Source organism: Dasypus novemcinctus, chromosome 29 (genome assembly GCF_030445035.2).
Source record: "Dasypus novemcinctus isolate mDasNov1 chromosome 29, mDasNov1.1.hap2, whole genome shotgun sequence".
Lineage (NCBI taxonomy): Eukaryota > Metazoa > Chordata > Mammalia > Cingulata > Dasypodidae > Dasypus > Dasypus novemcinctus.
In genome coordinates, this window is record NC_080701.1 from 11,859,276 (window position 1) to 11,878,369 (window position 19,094).

A 19,094-nucleotide genomic window follows, 5' to 3' on the forward strand; every position below is an offset into this window, starting at 1 on the left:
TGCTGTTGTCAAATGCTTTTTTCTGCATCTCGAGATGATTGTGTGGTTTTTCTCCCATTATTCTGTTAATATGGTATATGACATGAACTGGTTTGCACATTTTAAATCTTCCTTGCATTCCTGGGGTAGATCCTACTTGATCATTATGTATAATCCTTTTATATGTTCCTGAAACCCATTTGCTATTTTTTTTAGGATTTGTGCATCTATATTCATGAATTTCCCTGCGACATCTTTACGTGGCTTTGGTATCAGGCACAATATACTGGATAATAAAAGAGATACTCTCTGGCAAACAAGTTTGATTTGTGGAAATCCTTATTAATGAAAAAGAAAACTGGACTTCACTGGTTATTCTGCATATAAGAATCATTTTCCACATTTTATTTCCCTGCATCCTTGTCCTCAGCCTAGTTTGGGAATTCTCCTAGATGTCTTTGTACCTCCTTCGGAATAATTCAGTGGTCCCCTGAGGCAGGGGATATAAACACATCTCCACCCTCGGGTTCCCTCCCCACACCCCATGATTTTTAAGTTTTTCCCGGCTTTTTCTGCATACTTACTTCTCCAGTTGAAATTCAGGATCATTTTGCCATGTACTCCCCCAAATTCCTGTTAGTGTTTTTATCACAATCACAGTTAAACATACAGGTTAATTCATGGATAAAACCTTTTCAGTACGAAGTCTTCTCATCCAAGAACACAGTGTCTGTCTGCTTTTTTCAAGTGTCCTCACATGTCCCTTGGCAGGCCTTCCATGTGTCCCCGTCCATTTCTGGTGAAGTTCATTGCAGGTACTTTAAGTTCACTTTATCTTGAAGTTATCTTAAATGGGACCTGACACTTCTGTTTTCAGCTGATTATTTTCAGTAGGAAAGCTTTTTGTTTTTTTACTATTAATTTTATAGACAATCCACGTACTGGCATCCCTTGCTTCTGATTTTTCTTTTTCAGTTGATTTTCCTGTTTGCTTTCTAAACCCATATCTGCAAATACTTTGGCCTCCCGCTTTCCAATCAGCACACCCCTTCTCTTTCACTTGCTAATCGCTCCGGCCAGTGTTTCCAGAATACTGTTAGAGCGTCATCACACAGTGGCAAGCATGGTTACTGGTAGTTTTTGGTTTATGAGTGGGGACATTTGCACCAGTCAGCAGACTGAGGCAGGCGGCCCACAGCTGAGCTTTGAGGACCGCTGACCTGTATCAGCTGACTTCTTCACTCTGATCTTGCACATACCGCTTATTTCCAGGAGCCCAGCTCAACAGGAGGCCAGTCCAATTTCCTAAGATCCCGAGTCAGGCTGGACCCCCCCCCCCCCCCCCCCGTTACCAACAGCGGGTGTCCCAGGGGCAGGAACCCTCCTTGGGCCCTCGTCACTTGGTGCTTGGACTTCAAGGTGGCCTCTCCCACTGGGGAGCCAACCTGGGGCCCACACCCTGTGCCCTCTCTCATCACCCGGCTCTCCCTGGTCCATCTCTGCTGGAAACTGGCCTGGACGAACCAGGCTCCCAGCGATCACTGCCCGCGCTCTCTCACCTTCCCTGAGTGGGGTTCAGGGAGCAAAAATGTGCCTCCCTGGTTTTAGCAGCTGGTCTCCACTGCACATACTCCTGGGCACAAGAGATTATTTCATGATCTAGATCTTCCTCCCCTTCGAAGACACGGTAGCAGGAGAGAGTTCAAGGAAATGATCAATCAAGCCAGAGGTGGTCGAAAATGTATTTATTTTTCTTCCAAGGATCTCTTTCAAGCAATAAATAAAAACAGACATGTTGACTTTTCTAAAAAACCAAACCAAACAGAAACTCCCTAACGTATGTACACCCTACAGAAACGCAGGCACATCAACGCTAGAAAGGGCATCCCTCTGAAAGATGAGGCTATTTACACAAGTGGCAAGTATTGCATTGCTCTGTCCTGGAAGAAGTCTCTTCCTTGGATGACGAGCTCTAAGGAAGAGCAGGGTACTTCTGGGGTAGGGGACCTTCAAGGAGGTGAAATGTCCCATCTTTCTTGATGGTCAGTGAAAGCGTCAAGGAAAACATCTACATGTAGACACTGCACTCAGTTACCCAATCATGCTGCAGGCAAGAGCAGCTGACTTCAAGGAGCAAGAAAAGTGTGCCCTATCCTAGGGGTCTCCTGCTCCTTGAGGAGTTCCCAAGAGGGACCCTCTTGTCCCTCAAGCTGGCTCTATGCCACCAAGAGCTGGCCTTGTAGAAACCAGTGCAATTCCAAACTTGGCTGTTCTTGGCTGCACATCAACAGCACGTGGGGCGCTGGAGACCTACCCAGGCCTGGGTCTGGGCTGGTCAGGTGTCTTGAAAGCTCCCCAGGTGATTCTAATGGGTGTCACTCATTCAAAACTACAGGGACCTCATGCTCCTCGGGTAACTCCTATCTCCACCGTCCCACCTCCCTCTGTCCACCTTCCCAAGGATTTAAAAAATATTCTCATGGCTTCCCAACCTTGGTGGAGACCTTCTAGGATCTGGCTGGAACGAGCACCTGAGAAAAACGGCATCGGGAGAGAACGCCTGAAGCTGGGTGCTACCCATCTGCTCAGTGTGGCCTCAGAGTAACACTGCTCTGGGGGGAGGTGGGCTCCAGGGTCCTCGTGCTGCTCTACAAACACCCTTGAGAAGATGAGCTTCTGGAAGGCACCAGCCTCTGGAATGTCCACTGAAACTACTGCCCTTTGGGACCAACAGCAAAGTTGATACCCAGAGAGAGCAGCCATGCCTGCTGGCCACCACAGAGATTGTGGGTCACCTGCCACCTGCCATGGAGGGCCACCTACGAGGCTCACTGACCTCTGGCCAACCTGGTGGCCTTCCATGGTGCTCTTCTAAGACATGAGTGAAGCTTCTAAAGGGAGAACAGCAAAGAACCCATTCCAATCAAGCCAACTTCTGACATTATTTCCAGGAATCTGGGGACTCACACTATTGTCAGGTACACAGAGAATGGCTTTATAAACAGTGGTTTCACATTGTGGAAGAAGACTTGAGCTGGAAAGCAGGGCAAAGACATGCCCGAGCTAGTCCCAAGTCCCAACTGTCAATGCGGTTGAAATTCCAATCTGGGAGAGCAGGAGGCATAGTTTTTGGCAAATGGACACTCATTCCATCAAAAGTGATCTGTTCTCCAGGCTGCTTCCCTCCTGCCCCCCTGCCCCCGTGGCCCCTCCCCCAGGGCCTCTCTGCTGCTGACCTCGGAGCTTTTTCAGCTGCAGGGCCCATTTGGCCTCATTCGTCACAAAACCCCAGACGACTTCCAGGAATCAAGGGCAATGTCGGAGTGTCCAACTGTGCTGTGTCTCAATGGGTCCATTGTCCAGGAACCCCAGCCCGGTCCCTGCCTCACCCTTGACCACTCAGCCAAGCAGCTCCCAGGGGAGGCAGACGGCTCCCGGCTTTTCCAAACGCAGGAAGCGGAAGCTCTGGCCTCACCCAAGGGCAGGGGCTCGGAAGAGGCAGGGCTCACCGTGCCAACACAGGTCCACGGTTCAGGGAAGGAGACGGAACGCGTGGACCTGGTTCCTGGCTGGGTGCCAGGGGGAGAAAGCATTCCCAAGTGTTCTGACACTGAGGCTTGAAGCTACTCATGGGTGAGCCTGACTGTTCATTCAGATCTAGGCTCAAAGGGCTAAACACAAAACCAAAACACATGCTCGCGTTTCTAGACAAGTTTGCCATGACCTCTAATATGGCACCCCGTAACGACACAGGTCCACAACACTACAGGTGAAATAACGTGTAGCGGGTTCCCTCTCCCCTCCCCCCGACCCCACAGAAAATGTATCCTTCTTCCTCCAAAAGCTCCTCTTCCATTTGGAAAGGCCTCCTAAACTGGCATAATCCCAGGAAAGGATCCTAAAAGGCTCCTGAGCAGCCTGCTCTCCCAGCATCCCGGACTTCCAGGAGGCCAGGAATGCGAGGTCCACATCCCTCTTTTATTCAGAAGAGGACATGAAAGTATCCACCTAGGCCAAGAATTTTCAGGACGCAAGAATCTTGTCAGTACACTTCATTTCAAACTCCCGGATGTATGCAAAAGAGAAAAGACGGTGCTTCGACTCATTTTAGTTAAATCTCTAGTTCGCTGGTTTCCCCGGTGGCCTAGCCAAATGATTCACGGGAGGAAAAAGTCTAAATTGCACCCAATTTTTCAGAAGCACCTTATACAATATATGGCATTCATCACGGCTGGTATATAGGGCTTAGGCCCAGGAAAAAAAATGTTCCCACCACTAAGCTGAATTCTTGATCGCTGGAGAGCAAAGGTTGTGGTTTAAAAGTAGGGGATCTATGTGCCCAAGGACCAGCTTCGAAAAGTATAAAAAAGTAGTCTTTTCCTGTCTCCCTTCTCCCGGCCCACACTGCCTGCTTCTTAGTTGCAACAGGTGCAAGCCCATCCCATGCTCACCTTTACCTACCCAGAAGTCACTGCGCTCCTAGCTGCTCTGGCATTCGCGTGCTATTGTGCTCCGTTGTTTGATGCCAACATAAATATATTTTAAGTCCACTGGCCCTAGGCTCCTTGTACTTACATACGGAGAAAATTCTTAATAAATACTTTTATTTATTATTAAGCATAATTACGCACCTGTAGGTGACTTCGAAATGAAAACCACGTCCTACAAGATTTCTTTAAAAAACAAAATTCCTCTCACTACACAACGACAAGGAAAAAGGAATGAGAACACAAAACCAGGCACTTCTGGGAAACTTGTTTTCTTTTGACCCCCACTCCCACCCCACCCAACAAAACAAAAACAAAAACAAAACTGGTTGGGCCCGTCTGCCAGGGTCTACGGATCTCCTAACTTCAAGCCTTACTGCTTAAAAAATGAGGTAAGAAATGTCTGTCTGAAAAAGGGAAACTGAGGCAAACCAAACCCGGGTCTTCCCCGGCGGCCGAGGCCGCGTTATTGCTCTAAATTGGGGTGCTGCTGGTTTGCTCTGAACGCCGGGTCCTTATTGCCATTCCAGAGGGCCCCGAGGCCGGCCGGGAGGGGCACGGCTTGGCCAGCTGCCCCCCGCCCCGGGCCGCGCAGTCCTGGCGGGGGGTCCGGGAGCCCCCCTAGCAGCTGGGGGAGGTGGTGATGGGGCTGTGCAGGTAGGGCAGGCTGCTGGGCGCCGCGTGCACGCCCACCGACACCGGGAAGCTGAAGACGAACTGCGAGGTGGGCGTGGGGGCGCGCGCGCCGCGCTCGCGCAGGGGCGCCGACGGGCTGGCGGCCTCGGCCGCGCACGACGTGGCGAGCACCTGCGCCTCGAACTGCAGCAGCTGCCCCATGAAGCTGAAGTTGGGCGAGATGATGCTGCGGCGCTGCTTGACGAACTCGAAGGCCTCCTCCAGCCGCACGCGCTGCTTCATCATCAGGTAGGCCAGGCAGATGGTGGCCGAGCGCGAGATGCCCGCCTGGCAGTGCACCAGCACGCGCCCGCGCCGCCCCTTCACCGCGTCTGCGGCAGAGAGCGCGTGAGCGCGCGGGCCCGGCCTGGGGGGGCCTCCCGCCGAGGAGGGGGGCCATGCCAGGGGGCCCTGGGACTTAACCCACAGGGGGCTCGACCCCTGGGGGGACCCACGCTAGGCCCGGCTACGCCCCGACAGGCAGCCAGGATGACCGGTGGCAGCAACAAAGGCTGTGCGGTGGCCCCCCCCCCCCCGCAAGGGCAGGGCCCCGCTCGCCCCGCCCCGGGGCCCGCCGCCCCCCGCCTGCCCGCCCCGGGCCTACCGATGAACTCGATGGCCTCCATGAACCAGGAGCTGATGTCCGCCTTGTGGTCGTCCTCCACGGGGATGCACTTGTACTGGTAGTGGCCCTCGAAGTGGTTGGGGCAGTCGGAGGAGACGTTCAGCAGCGCCGTGATGCCCAGCGCGTCCAGCGTGTCCCTGCGCGCCGCGTGGTGGGCGCTGCCCAGGAAGAGGAAGGCCAGGATCTCCACGGGGCCCCCCTGCGCGGAGGCGGGAGAGGCCCGGTGAGCGCCGGCAGGAGTGCGGGGGACCCCACCTAAGGCCCACCCAGGCCCCGGGGCTCCCCATGCTCTCCCCAGGCTTCTGCCCAGGCCCGCGCCCCGCATTCAGGGCCTGCGAGAAGGCGGAGCTCTGCAGAGGTGGCCCCTCCCCTTGCCCTTCTCGGCCCCGCCCACTCACCCAGCCCCGCCCCTCTCCTCTCGCCCTAGCCCCGCCCTTCTCGCCCAGCTCCGCCTCCTCGGCCCCGCCCCTCTCCTCTCGCCCCAGCCCCGCCCCTCTCCTCTCACCCTAGCCCCGCCCCTGCCCTTCTCACCCAGCTCCGCCTCCTCAGCCCCGCCCTGGCCCCGCCCCTATCGGCCCCAGCCCCGCCCCTCTCCTCTCACCCTAGCCCCGCCCCTGCCCTTCTCACCCAGCTCCGCCTCCTCGGCCCCGCCCTGGCCCCGCCCCTCTCCTCTCACCCTAGCCCCGCCCTTCTCACCCAGCTCCGCCTCCTCAGCCCCGCCCTGGCCCCGCCCCTCTCTGCCCCAGCCCCGCCCCCACCCCGGGCCCACCTGGTCGTGCAGGGGCGTCCCGCAGGAGCTGCAGCCCAGGTCCAAGGACTCGGTGGCGCTCGGGGGCACGGGGGGCGCGATGGTCACCAGGGCCTTGGTTTTGGAGCAGAATTCGGGGTACTCGGAGGAAAACCTCTCATAGCCACCTGTCGGGGACAAAGAAGTCCAGGTTCAGGCGGTCGCGACGCCAGCGGAAAGAACTGGCCTCCTCCCCGGGGAGGGTGGGCGGCCGGCTCCGAGGTGGCCACTGGGCGGCGCTGCGGGCGCGGAAAGCACGGCCGAGGAGCCCTCGGAGGCGCAGCGCCCCCGGCCGGCGCCGGCTGCAGCGCGCCGGGACGTCGCGAAGGCCTAGGGACCAGCCTGGGGACGCACTGCGGCTTGGGATGAAGACACGCTAGGGGCGGATGCAGGGAGCGTGCAGAGGCGCTCCTGAGGGGTGGCACGGCAGGCAGGGGAGGGAGAGGCGGGCTCCTGGGGACACGGCGCCGCCGGCGAGGTGCCAGCCCCCTCCCAGCCTCCCTTTGGAGAGGTTCTCCAGCGGGGAGAAGCGCCCCGCACTGGTGCTCCTGGACAGGAGCAGTGGAGACAGGCCACTTGGAGGGCCGCCTGCGCAGCTGCCCCGTCACCCAGCGGCCACAAGAGGAGACGGGCTTACAGCTGAGGACCCCCTTGCTAGGAGAGGTTTAGGGGAGGAAGGATCTCCTGAAGGTCGCTAGGCCCCAGAATGGTTATCTGGGGGCATCGTTTCCGGGGAAGGGAGTCTTCACCTAAAGAGCCACAGGGGCGACCTCTCTGGAAAAGCGCCAGTGCTGGCCCCCGAGAGGCGAGTGGCCAGCTCAAGCCTTGCAGCTGACGAGCTTGGGACCGGGCGCTGGGGGTCACTTACAAACAACCATCCCTATTTGGCCTTGCTCTTATTTTTATTTTGCTGTTTCTGTAGGACCAGACCTTGACTCTAAATCCATTTAGCAGGGCCTGTAGGTTGTGGATCCGCCACTCGCACCGACCCGTTTGGCTGATGAGTCGGGCCAAGGTGTCCTGCTAGAAGCTTTACAGTTTTAGGACCAAGCAGGAGGGGTCCAGTGTCCCCCCATATCCGTTTACAGCAATCTCCCGGCGCACAGACACGTGATGATCAGTCAATGGCTCACCCCAAACCCCGCCCTGGAGACAACCGCCTACTGCTGCTCCGGGGGAAGCACGAGTGCCGCTAAGGCGTGTGGAAACAGGGTACATGTTTCTTCCCCTCGGACCGGAGGCCCCTGGGCACCCTCCACTGCCTCCCTCAGGACAGATAAGGAGATCTGTGGTCACGGGTCCTTGGTCCTGCTGACTCAAAATGACCAGCCTCCTGGGTGGAAAACCTGCTGGGAGTCGGGCTCTGCCCGCCTCAGCTGGCCACCCCGTCAGGGCACCCCCTCCTGTCCTAACCCCCCGTCTGCTTTCCTCATAAGGCTACAAGCAGGGCTGCCCAAAATGCAGGGACCAGAGTCGCGGGGAGCCGGTGAATGACATTACCTGGAGGCCCTAAGGTGGGCGTCCGGGAGGGGTGGTGAGCACAAACGACATGCTTTGGAGAAGGAAGAAGGAGCAGCAGATCCCCAGACAAACCCCTGTTGAGCCTCGACAGAAACAGCCATTGTTTGTTTTCTATATGCTTCTCTAGCATTTGAATGGTTTTCTAACAAAATGATGCTCGTATTTATTAAAGAAGTTGAGCTCTCAAAACATGTTTTTGAAAACAAATTTAAGCCATGCACGGTGGCCTCTGGAAGTGCAGCACCTAGTTTGGCAGGCAAAGGGGACGTGGGGCCAGGCTCACCAGGACCAGTGCCCCGAGAGCAGGGCAAGGGAAGAAGCCTCTGAGGGGTCGAGACGACATTCTTCCACGGCTGAGAATAGGGACAGACTGACGCTCTGGGTCGATCCCCGGCTCTGGACCAGTCACCAGCTGTGCCACCTGGGCCAGTTGCCCCCTTTGCCTCCACGCTGGAGAATGTGAGTCCGTGCCCGCCTGGCAGTGCTGGCACCTGGCTTCCAGGAGACGCGTGAGGAAGGCGTCCTTTCCTGGCACTAAACGGAGTTCCTCAAAGATCAAAGAGGGGCACGCGTGCAGGCCACTTCCCAGCCCTCGACAGCCTTGTCTTTGGGGCCTTATTTCTTTGTTCCCGTCGCCATCTCGAGGCCCAGCAGCTAGACAGAAGGTGGGCAGGTGGGGCACTTCCTGAACTCCACACTGCTTCCGGCCTCCTGCACATCCACTGCCTTCAGGAGTCAACGAATGAGGCTGGTGCAGCAGAACCACGGCCGAGGGGTCCCAGCCAGCTGCCGGCCACGGTGTGGCGTGGGGGGCGGGCAGGATGGAGGTGACCGGGAGGTGGAGAGGCCAGACCGGGCCTGGGGCAGGGAGCTGACCCTGCGTCATCCTCCAAGCTGCTCCCAATGGATAGAGGGACAGCACAGGCCTGGAAAAGACCCCATCCGAACGGAGCAGGAAAATGATGACCCAGAGCTCAGTTTCCCTCTGGAGGGTCTTTAAAGAATGAGCAAAAGGGAATTAACCAGAGAAGCAGACTGGCTTAGGGCTGGGAGCTAGAAGATTCGGCACCCTTGACAGGAGCAGCCAAAGGGCTTCTCCCCTCCTGCACCACCACTGGCTTTGGCAGGTCTGGGGTTGGGACCTGCTTCTGATGGGCCCCTGGCGCTGTTCAGGACCAGGATGAGTGCAAGGCCCACTGACGGTCACCGGAGGGGGCAGTCAAGGTGGTGATGGACGAGTGCAAGTTCGCATGGTCTGGCACCTGCAATAGATGGCTCGGGCCACCCCCGCCAGGCCACGCACCAGGAGCTCACCCCCAGTATCACGGGCACCCATGCTAATAAAAACTAGAGCCACGTTAAGAATCTGCCTCTGTGGCAGGCTTTCCACACACTGTCCCCTCCAGCATGGCCCTTCCAGACGGAAGGCAGGAGCAGTCCTACTTTTGCAGGAAACTGAGCCCAGCAGCTCGAAGCCAGAAACCTAGACCTGCTGCCGGGAAGCGCCCCTGCTGCCGCCCCGTCTGGCAGCCCTTTCCTCGGAGCACTGCCTGCTGGTTTCCTCAAGTGAAGGCACAGAAGTTTCATTCACGATGGGAAAGGCTCTGAGCAGGGCACTGCTGACACTGCACCCAACTCTGCTCCTTCCGTGGTTTTCTAACTACGGGTTGTCATCCTGAGGGGTCGTGATTAGCAATTAAAAAAAAGAGAGATACAATAGAACAGAAACTACTAGAAGGCACTGCATTTCATGAGAGCTGGATTTCATGGAGCTTTTGTTCCAGGTACAGATGTGTCTGTATGCCAGGGCAGAGTGTCAATTTCCCACTGGTGTGGGGTCAAAAAAGACTTTTTGCCCTCGTGCCCTTGCCAATGTGAGCAGTACCAGATCCACAGCCCTGGTAAGAGCTAGATTTAGAACACCAAGTTTTATGCAAAACCCTTATTCCGGTCGTATGCAGCGGGGCTGGCTGCTGTTCGGTGCCTCCTCCAGGTGTGCAGGGAGAACAGACCTGGGTGCCGTCCCCGATGGAGCAGGTTAGGATCGCCTCCCGTCCCCGTTTCCTGGCTGCCACACGATGGGTGGGCCCAAGAACAGAACCGCAGTCAGGCTGGGGGCTGGAAGGCTGGCCCCCTCCCGGCTCGGGGTCCTCTAGCTGGCCGGCAGCCTGCAGGCGCCCTGGCCTTGCCACGACGTGGCAATGCACTTGGGGCAGCCTCCCTCCTCTGGAGTCCACTGACTTCCAGCCTCGTGGCTTCTCTGTGGCCTCCCCTAGGGGGACCCCCTCATAGGATTAAGATCCTCCGGGTTCAGCTGCGCCATACCCTACCTGACCCTCCTCCAAAGGCCCTATGCAGTCGCTTCACTCCCCCCGGAATGGGCTAATGTCAAGGGCTGTGCTTTCCTGGGGTACACTACTCCAAGCCACCGCACCCCTGAAACCCTGGTTTGCCACCTCACACTCAAGGATTTCAGGCTCTAGGATCTCTAAGTTCCAAATACTCCTTGATTAGAAATGTCCAGCATCTATTTATTTGCAAATTTACAAAACGTGAGCATGTCCATTCCGCAGGCCCCAAAGCAGTAGGTGCCTAAGAAATGTACTTCTACCTTCTGAATAAAATTTCCTGACAGATATGCCAGTTAATTCTGGCATGTTTTTTCTACGTCCTGTTGAATGTAATTACCTCACAGTCTTATTAATTTTGACCTGTTTTTTCCCTCATCCGTATTTAATAATATACTTTCTATTCTTAAAGCTCTCGTTTTCTCATCTTTATTTTAAAACTTGAGTCTAGGAAAAACAAAGTAAGACGATTTTCACCCGACTTCCTGGAGGGAGACCTACACCCACAGTTTAGCTCCCATGTCTTTTTTTTTCTCTCTCACACACGTGCACAAGGAAGGCAATTTTCCAAGGTCAGTGAAAACGATGACCCACTGGCCCCCTGTTCCCCACACCTGCTGGGGTAGACTGTGTACGTGAAAGGGCTCTGCACAGGGCAGACTGATGTAGGGCTGATGATAGCACTAGGATAGGCCTTTTAAGGGGGACTGCAATGGACCAGACAGGGTCACGGATCTCAGGTGGCTTCCAGTGATCTCCCATGACCCCACCCCCAATGCTCAGAGTGTCACCTCTTCACAGCGTGCACCTGCCCTGGCTCTCCCCATCAATACAAGGCAAATGTTGCCGAGCCAGAAAGTCTGGGGGTCATTGGAAGGTCATTTGCCTTGGAGAACTTCCCGGGATGTGGTGTGGACTTAGTGAGCACCCACGGGCTTCTCTTCACCTGGGGACTCCCTCCACGGGGAGACCTGGCACCTGCCCTCTGCAGGCTGGCTGGCACCCAGGGGCATGTGAGGGGCATCTTGCTGCAGCCCCTCCAAGTTCCCGGGTGCCCTCTGCTCTGCTCAACTGGCTTCCGGTGGGCGGTGGACTCTTCTCCAGTCTGCTTCCCCTTTGCTAGCCAGGAACCGCCTTCGAGTAAGGAAACCGTCGATCTCGTCGCCGAGGTCCTGATTCTCGAAAGGACCTCCCTGGCTGCTGAAAACGGTCACCCGTTCTCTGCGGGCCTTCTTGGTGGGTGCCGCACGCCTTCCTGAGAGCACCCAGGGCAAGCCCAGGGAAGGCCTGGGTCTAAGTAACCAACTTTTCACTCTCACTTCCTGGTCCCACCGCATCTTTGGTTACTTTTGTTGGCCGGAAGCATCCAATTCAAATGATGCAAAAACTAGCAAGTCTGCGTCCTTCGCTGCCATGCTTTATGGTAGGTGTCGGAAATTACCTTCGAGGCCTGACATTTTATCACTCTAACACTTCCAAACCTGGGCTGTCACCTGCACTGTGTCACATTTGCAAGGGAAGAGCTAGTTTTTTTCCCCTTTGGGTGGAAGAGGAGTACAACTCAGCATCCCATGGGGCTGCTTGATGCCACCGACCGAGGACGGACTAGTGGGGACAGAGAGCGGAAAGACAGAAGTCACCAGGGCAGCTACTTGCCCCCTCCCCATCTTCCCAGCCCCAATGCTCATGGGTGGCAAAAGTGGCTGTTTTATGTCGGAGGCTGTATGGCCAGGTGTGGGGCTACAGGTTCCGTGAACTCCAAGCTGGAGGGACAGCCTGGCCTACCTAGCTGATGCCCTCACATTTTCAAAACTGCTCCATTTCTTAAGTAGGATGCGAATAAGAGTCAAAGGTCATGGGCTGAGATGGATTTTAGGCAGGAGCAAAGAGGAATCATGCTCTGACACTTGAAATCTTTCTGCGTAACAGACTGATTCACAATTTAGGGAATACGGGAGGTAAAGAGTGCCTTCCGTTAGGGTAGGAAAATGCGTTTTCTCTCTCATAACCGGGGGAGTCTGAATCCAATCTAAGGCTCTGTGGAGGGGAAAGCCAGATTTCGAAGGAGATGTGTACTGTGATAAAATTGGAAAAATTGAAACGTCTAAACTGTCCCTAAAAATGCCTTAAAGGGTTTTAAATTATAAGCTGAAAAAAGTTCACCCCCCATGGAAATATTTTACTAAAATATTGTAGTGGTTTTCGTTATTGCTTTTAGCAAAACTTGGTTAGGATCAAGAAATTGAAAGGCTAGGCAGCATTTTCTAGATTTTCAGTGAACTTCAGCCCTGCCTGTAATGAATTCTTGCTGTGGCTGTCAGTTGGTCACTATCTGGAACGGGGAATCAGCTGCTCTTCAAAGTGGCAGAAACAGAGCATCGGACTTAAAAACGCGGTGAGAAGCAGCTAGCCCTGGCTGGGAAGGCCGGTGTCCCTTCTGAAAACACCTGTTGGTACACCGACCCCCAGCTGCCCCGCGGTACAGCGCCCGGGGCCTCACGCGCGGGCACCTCAACTCCACATCCACAGCCCAAGCGAGACCAGCGGAAGGTCCCACTAGCCGGAAAAGAAAACGCAGCTCCAGCGGGAACCGAGGCCCGCCCCTCATCGGTTCAGGCCATAACCACAGACAGATAACGTGGCAGGCTTTTTCTTCCCTGGTTTCTCAATGGCCCCCCTAATAAACCCCCTGCTCCCACAGACCCCTCCCACCTACCCCAACCTCTCCGCCTTCCACTGGCTTCTGCTCAAGGAAGCCGAATCTCTCGAGACTTAGGAATCATTGCTCTCCTGCGCACAGGGGCGTGGGCAGGTACTTTTGCTTTCTGCCCTCCCCAGGGAGGACTTTTCATTTACAAGGCAGTGAGGAGGAGGAGGGAAGGAGGAGGGGGGAGGAGGGAGAGGGGGAGAGAGGAGGAGGGAGAGGAGGAGGGGGGAGGAGGAAGGAGGGAGAGGAAGGGGAAGAGGAAGGGGAGGAAGAGGAGAGGCAGAGAGGGAGGAGGGGGAAGGGGAGGAAGAGGAGAGGAGGAGGGGAGGAGGGGGAGATAAAAGGGGAGGAGGAGGGGAAGGAAGGGGAGGGGAGAGGAGGAGGGGAGGAGGGGAGAAGGAGGAGGGGGAGGAAGAGGGGGGGAGGAGGGGGAAGAGGAAGGAGAGAAGGGGGAGGAGGGGGAAGAGGAAGGAGAGAAGAGGTAGGAGGGGGAAGAGGAAGAAGAGGAGGAGAGGGATGAGCAGGGGGAGGAGCAGGAGAGGAGGAGGAGGGGGGAGGAGGGGGAAGAGGAAGGGGAGGAAGAGGAAAGGAGAGGGAGGGGGAAGAGGAAGAAGGGGGAGGAGGAGGGGGAGAAGGAAGGGGAGGAAGGGGGAGGAGGAGGAGGCGAGCAGGAGGAGGGGCAGGGTTTCAGGAGACCGCTGCTCAGCACCCAAATCAGAACAGCGCAGGGAACAGCACCTGCCCTGTTGGGCCCGCAAGTGTCCGACCGCCAGCACAGAACAAGCCGGAAGACCCGCCGCCCCTGGGCGCCTCGGGCGGGCACCTCGGGCGGGCACCTCGCGCAGCTGCTGCAGGGCGCGGCTTCCCCGCCCAGGGAGACGGAGCCGAGCCTCTGGGCCCAGCAGCCTGCTCCGGCAGAGGGCAGGCACCCCGCTTCTCGGGTCTGGCCTCCCCAGCGCCGAGGACGCCGCCTTGGAGAGGCACATGGCATCAGGCGGGCCACCGGGGGCGGTGCCGGCCTGGGGGACCCTCCACAGCCCCCCTTCCGCCGGCCAGGGCTCTCCCGCCCGCCCCGGGGCGGTCGTTTTACCCCGAGGCGGCCTGTCCCCGGTCCCTGGCCCCTCCCGGAATCGCGGCACGACCCCGGGGCGCTTCTGGAAATCCGGGCTCGGGGTTCTGGGGGCGCCATCGGGGGCACAGGGAGGGACTGCCAGCCCGGAGGGGAAGCCGTAAACTCACGCCTCCCTCCCGGGGCACCCCGTCCCAGGCTGTCTCCTCCGGATTTCTTACGGGAAGAATAAACAAAACAAACCCGGACTCCACGTGGGGCGGGAGCCAGCCGTGCCCCGCAGCAGGGAGGGTGCGGGGTTTAGGCGCCCACGACGGCAGGCACCCGGGGGGGCTGGGGGCCGCGCAGACGGAACCCACTGGGGGGGAAGCTTCCACCCCCAAACGGGGCTTCCCTCCCACCTGCCCCTCCAGCGCCGGCCCGGGGAAAGGGGGAGCCGAGATCCTCAAACCTCAGTCCCCCACCGACGCCGGTGGTCCAGCCAGGAACTTGCCACCCGCGGGCGCCGCGCGTGAGCCTGGCGCGGGCTCCCCCGCACAGCCCCGCGCCGGGGCGCAGACCGGGCAGGCACTTCCCCGGGCGCCACGTGCGCCCCGCTTCCCGATCGCTCCTGGCGGTGAAAGGCCCTTCCGGGCGCTTTCTCTTAAAGCGCTTTGGGCAGGTGGGGTGGCTGGCTCAGACAGAGGTGCGGGAGACGGCCCTGGCGGAGAAGGAAAGAAAAGCCAGCCAGGTCGCCTCGCTGGTTCAGCCCAAGGTCAACAGCAGCACGTCCCCAGCAGCTGACAGGTCAAGTGGTCAGGAGACAACTGCCGGGGACAGGGCTCCCCGCTGCTCCCCCAGGGCCCGTCCGCGCCCAGCAGTTGCGCGGGGCCTTCTGCAGGGGGCGGTGGGGACAGATTTCCGCCGCCCCTGCCGCCCCCCTCGAGGGCACAGCTCGGATTCGGAGGCCAGGGGCAGGGGACGCCCCCCGGGGGACCGCGGCGGCCCTTTGATGGCCGGAACAGAACCGCCTCCCGGGCTCGGAGGCGAAGGAATGCGCGGAATGCGGCGGCGGGAGCTGGGGCGGCGCGGCGGGGGCGGCCCTCCCGCTCCCAGCGCCCGGGCCGGCCGGGGCCGGGGCCCCGCAGGTGCGGTCGCCGCGGCGGGGCCTCGGGCTCTGCCAGCGCGCGGTCCCCCGAGCTCCTGGGACAGGACGCGAGTCTTGGGGGGCTGCTGACCTCCGGCTTTGACCAGACCACCCACCACCACCAGAAGAAGAGTTTGGCCACGGGTCATTTAAGTCACGCAGACTCCATCGGATGTCCCGGAATCGCGTCTCAACAAAAGACCGTCACCCTCCGCTGTCTGGTCTCACGTCCCGGCCTCTCCTCCCGCACACACGCCGACCTCCTGTCTCCTGCCCCCGGCGCCAGGGTCGAGCCGGCGACCCCGGGCCTGCGCCACCCTCCAGCCGGAGCTCGGGGCTGGGCTGCGGGAGAGACCAGATCGCTCCACGCAACGCCTGCAACCCGGCCCGCGTCCCCTTTCACAAAGGCCGGTTTCAAACCCACCCCGCGGGGTCCATCCCACCTCGGCGCCCACCACCCCTACCGCTCCGGTTCGGGCTCGGACTCAGTGCCGGGGCCCGGAGAACCAGCAGGCCTCTCATCTCCCCACCCGCACCGTGCCACTTGGGGTCACTTCCTCGGACTCGCCGATGGGCCGCGCACCGAGGTCGCTTGACCCGAGCGCGCCAGGAACCATTAGGGAGCGCAAGTCAACGCGGGGTCGCCGGGAAGGGTGCGGGGGGAAGGCGCCCGTGCTGTCCCCGGGAGCTCTCAACACGCGCACAAAAACACAACGAGCCCTTGCAGCCCCGTGCACACCCGCACGCCCTGTGCGCGCGCGGGGTTCCCGCAGCCACGACTCCCCACTCCTCTTCTGCCCCCTGATAGACGCAGGCGGACGAGGCCCCCCCCTCCCCGGGCACCCCGGTCGCGGCCCGCCGCCCGCGGTCACCTTTGAGCAGGCAGATGTCGGTGCGCTCGGCGTGGCGCCGCAGCGCCTGCACCACCAGCGACACGGTGCTGTCCTCCCGCAGGCTCTCGGCGCGCGGGCTGCGCTCGTCGTAGACGATGACCGCCGAGTAAAGGCCGGAGCGCAGGCGGGCGCGCACCTCCTCCTCGGCGGGCAGGATCTGCTCCAGGCTCACCGAGCCCTTGGCGCGCCGCCGCACGATGGTGTTGCAGCGCACGTTGACCGAGCCGCGGATGTAGCCCGCGCTGTGCGCCAGGAACGGCCTGCAGTCCAGCAGCAGGCACTTGCCGCCGCCCAGCAGCCCCGCGCCGCCGTGGCCGCCCGCGCCGCCGGGCTCGTCGCGGGTCAGCAGCCTCTTGAGCACGCTGCCGTCCACCTCCCGCAGCTCCTCCACCGTCACCATGGTCGCCGGGGACCGCGGCTGCCGGCTGCGCGACGAATGCCAAGGGCACGCAGCCGCCCGGGCTGTGGGCAGGGGCGGGCGCGTGCAGAAGTGGCTGCAAACTTGGTCCCGCAGGCTACCGCCTCTCCCCGGTCCCCTTCCTCCCGCGGGCTCCGCTTACATCGCAGTTCCAGTGGCCTCGGGCGCCAGGCCGGGCGGCGCGCCGCGCGGAGGGCGAGGTGGCTGGTGGCGCGGGAGCGTGTGTGCGGGAGCGGGCCGAGGGCTCCGTGCCGCGGCCTCTTCTATTGTATTGCGGGGCTGGCCGCTGCCCCTGCCGCCGCCCGCGCTGCGGTGCCCCGGCCTCCGTGCGCTCCCCCGCCGCGGAAGCTCCGCGCACTGCCCGGGCCCGAGTCACCTGCTCCGCTTATAGATCTGTCCCCGCTCGTCGCCGCTCGCGGGCGGGGGACAGTCATTACTACCTCGCGAGGCCCCGCCCCCCGCCGCCCCTCCCCCGCCCAGCACCTCCTCCCGTCCCGGAGCCCGCCGCCCCTCCTCCTGCCCGCGGCCCGGGCGCGTGAATGGAGCGCCGGCGGCTGGCGCGCGGTCACGGGGCCGCGACGTCACAAAGAGCGGAGTAAACAGGACGCTCGGCGGCCTCCGCCCGGCCCCATTCATAAAACCGAGCCCCAGAGGCGGAGGGAGGCGGCCGCGACCCGCCCTCGGCGGCCGCGACCCGCCCTCGGCGGCGCGCGGGGACTTTGTGAATGGAAGGCGGCGCCGCCCGCCCCGCACGGTTCCCCCTCCCCGGGCTGCGTCGGGCGCAGAGGACATTGCCGAGAAGGCGCCCGGGCGCAGCTCCGCGGCGAGGCCTTGGGGGTTCGTCTCTTTTCCCCTCCGCGCCTTCTCTCTCCCTCCCCCTACCCCCAACGGGAACTCGCCGGGTCCCCTCCCAGCTGCGACGTGCCCACCCCGCCGGCCCGGGGCCTCTGCGCCCACAGACACCGAGCTGGTTCAGCCCGACTCCGACCGGGCCTTGGGCCTCGGCGTGATCAGGGTCCACCCTGAGCACTCAATCGGCACCCCCACTTAGATGACCCTCCCCGAAGCCTGGAATGGAGTGAGGATGGAATCTGTGGCCCTACGACCCCGAGGGAGGCACTGATGGCCGGAAAGAGGTTCCCAGCGAGGGGGGCGCGTGCGCCACTCCCTTCCACGCTTCCTAAAAGATGTTTATTTAAACCTGATAGGGGTGGGGGTGGGGGGGAAATGGACGTTTTAGGGTGGGGGAAAGCCGGACCCGGCTTGCACACGTGGGCACCGTCTTCTCAGGAAGTGACAATTAGTATCCACATCGGGTGCGCAGCTCGTCCCTATGGAATCCACGCGCGCCCTGAGTGACTTTTGGAGAGGATACAATGAACTCTGCGACCCATTCTGGTTTCTGGGCGTCCGCCTTTCCGGGCCGTGTCGCAGTTCTTGCTCTTTTTCTCTTCCCGGTTTTACTTTTGCAGTTAAACCGTCGCAGAGGCCGCCCTTGCGCGCACGCTGTGGGGACCTCACCGCAGCCAAAAATGACCCGCCCGACATTTTGCCCAGGCGCGTCAGGATCGAGGGGACTTCAGGGCTGGCTCGCGGCCTCGGGGGCCCGCGGGGTCGACTCTCCGTGTGCGGTCGCGCGTGGAAGCCCGCGGGGGGCCTCCCGCTCCCTGCCCCTCCGCCTTTGTTCCCGCCGGGCGGCTCTCCCGCGCGCCCACCCCCGGTGTCCGGGGCCGGCCTCGGGCGGGGCCTCCGCTTCCCAGGCCGCGAGCCCCCGCCGCCGCCCCCGCGCCCCGCAGGCCCCGGCCCCCTTCGCGTCCCCGGCTGGTCTGAGGCCCGAGGGCGTCCTTCCCGCGGCGCTGGGCCCCAGCGTGTCGCAGGACGCCACCGCGCTGATCCTGTCTTTACTGAAAACTGGTATTTTTGCTCATCATGAGTTTTTTAGATTCATTTTGATTTTAAAAAGCAGTGCGTTAAAATGCGATCTCTCTTGACCCTTGCCTGTTTGGGGCTCCCCTTAAATTCTTCGTCGGAGGGGAGCGTGCACCTTCGTTCCAGCCCTTGGAGGGACCCCACGTGGGGTCCCCGGCCCTGGGGACGGAGGCCCGAGGTCCAGGCGCTCGGAGCTGCCTCCCCGAAGGCCAAAGTGGGCCCTGCCGGTTCCTGAGGCTGCTGGGGCGGCCGGGGGGGGGGGGGGGGGGGAGGGGCGGCCCTAGCGACACCCTCGCTGGCACCCGGGAGCCCCCCGGGCGAGGAGGCCGCGGCCGCCTGGCACTGGGCTGTGAGAGGCTGCTCTCCCGCAGCTCGGGAATCCCGCCGCTTCCGCCCAAAGCCCCGCGCCTCGCTGACCCGGGCTCTGACTGGCCCCTGCTGGGGAGGGAGCCGGGGGCACGGTGCAACATCCTGAGCACGTGCTGCGGGGGCGGCTCCGGGGGCCTTTGTCCCCAAGGCGCGGGGGTGCT

General features: G+C 60.5%; 1 protein-coding gene across 1 annotated transcript; it reads right to left on the reverse strand.

Moving 5' to 3' along the window:
- Positions 1-1,704: 1,704 nt before the first annotated feature.
- DUSP4 (dual specificity phosphatase 4) lies at positions 1,705-17,076 on the reverse strand. The gene is made up of 4 exons (XM_058290127.2): positions 16,197-17,076; positions 6,536-6,681; positions 5,746-5,965; positions 1,705-5,473 (listed from the first exon to the last, which is right to left on the reverse strand). The coding sequence occupies exons 1-4, from the start codon at positions 16,615-16,617 to the stop codon at positions 5,088-5,090; spliced, it is 1,173 nt and encodes a 390-aa protein (XP_058146110.1). The 5' UTR covers positions 16,618-17,076; the 3' UTR covers positions 1,705-5,087.
- Positions 17,077-19,094: the final 2,018 nt, after the last annotated feature.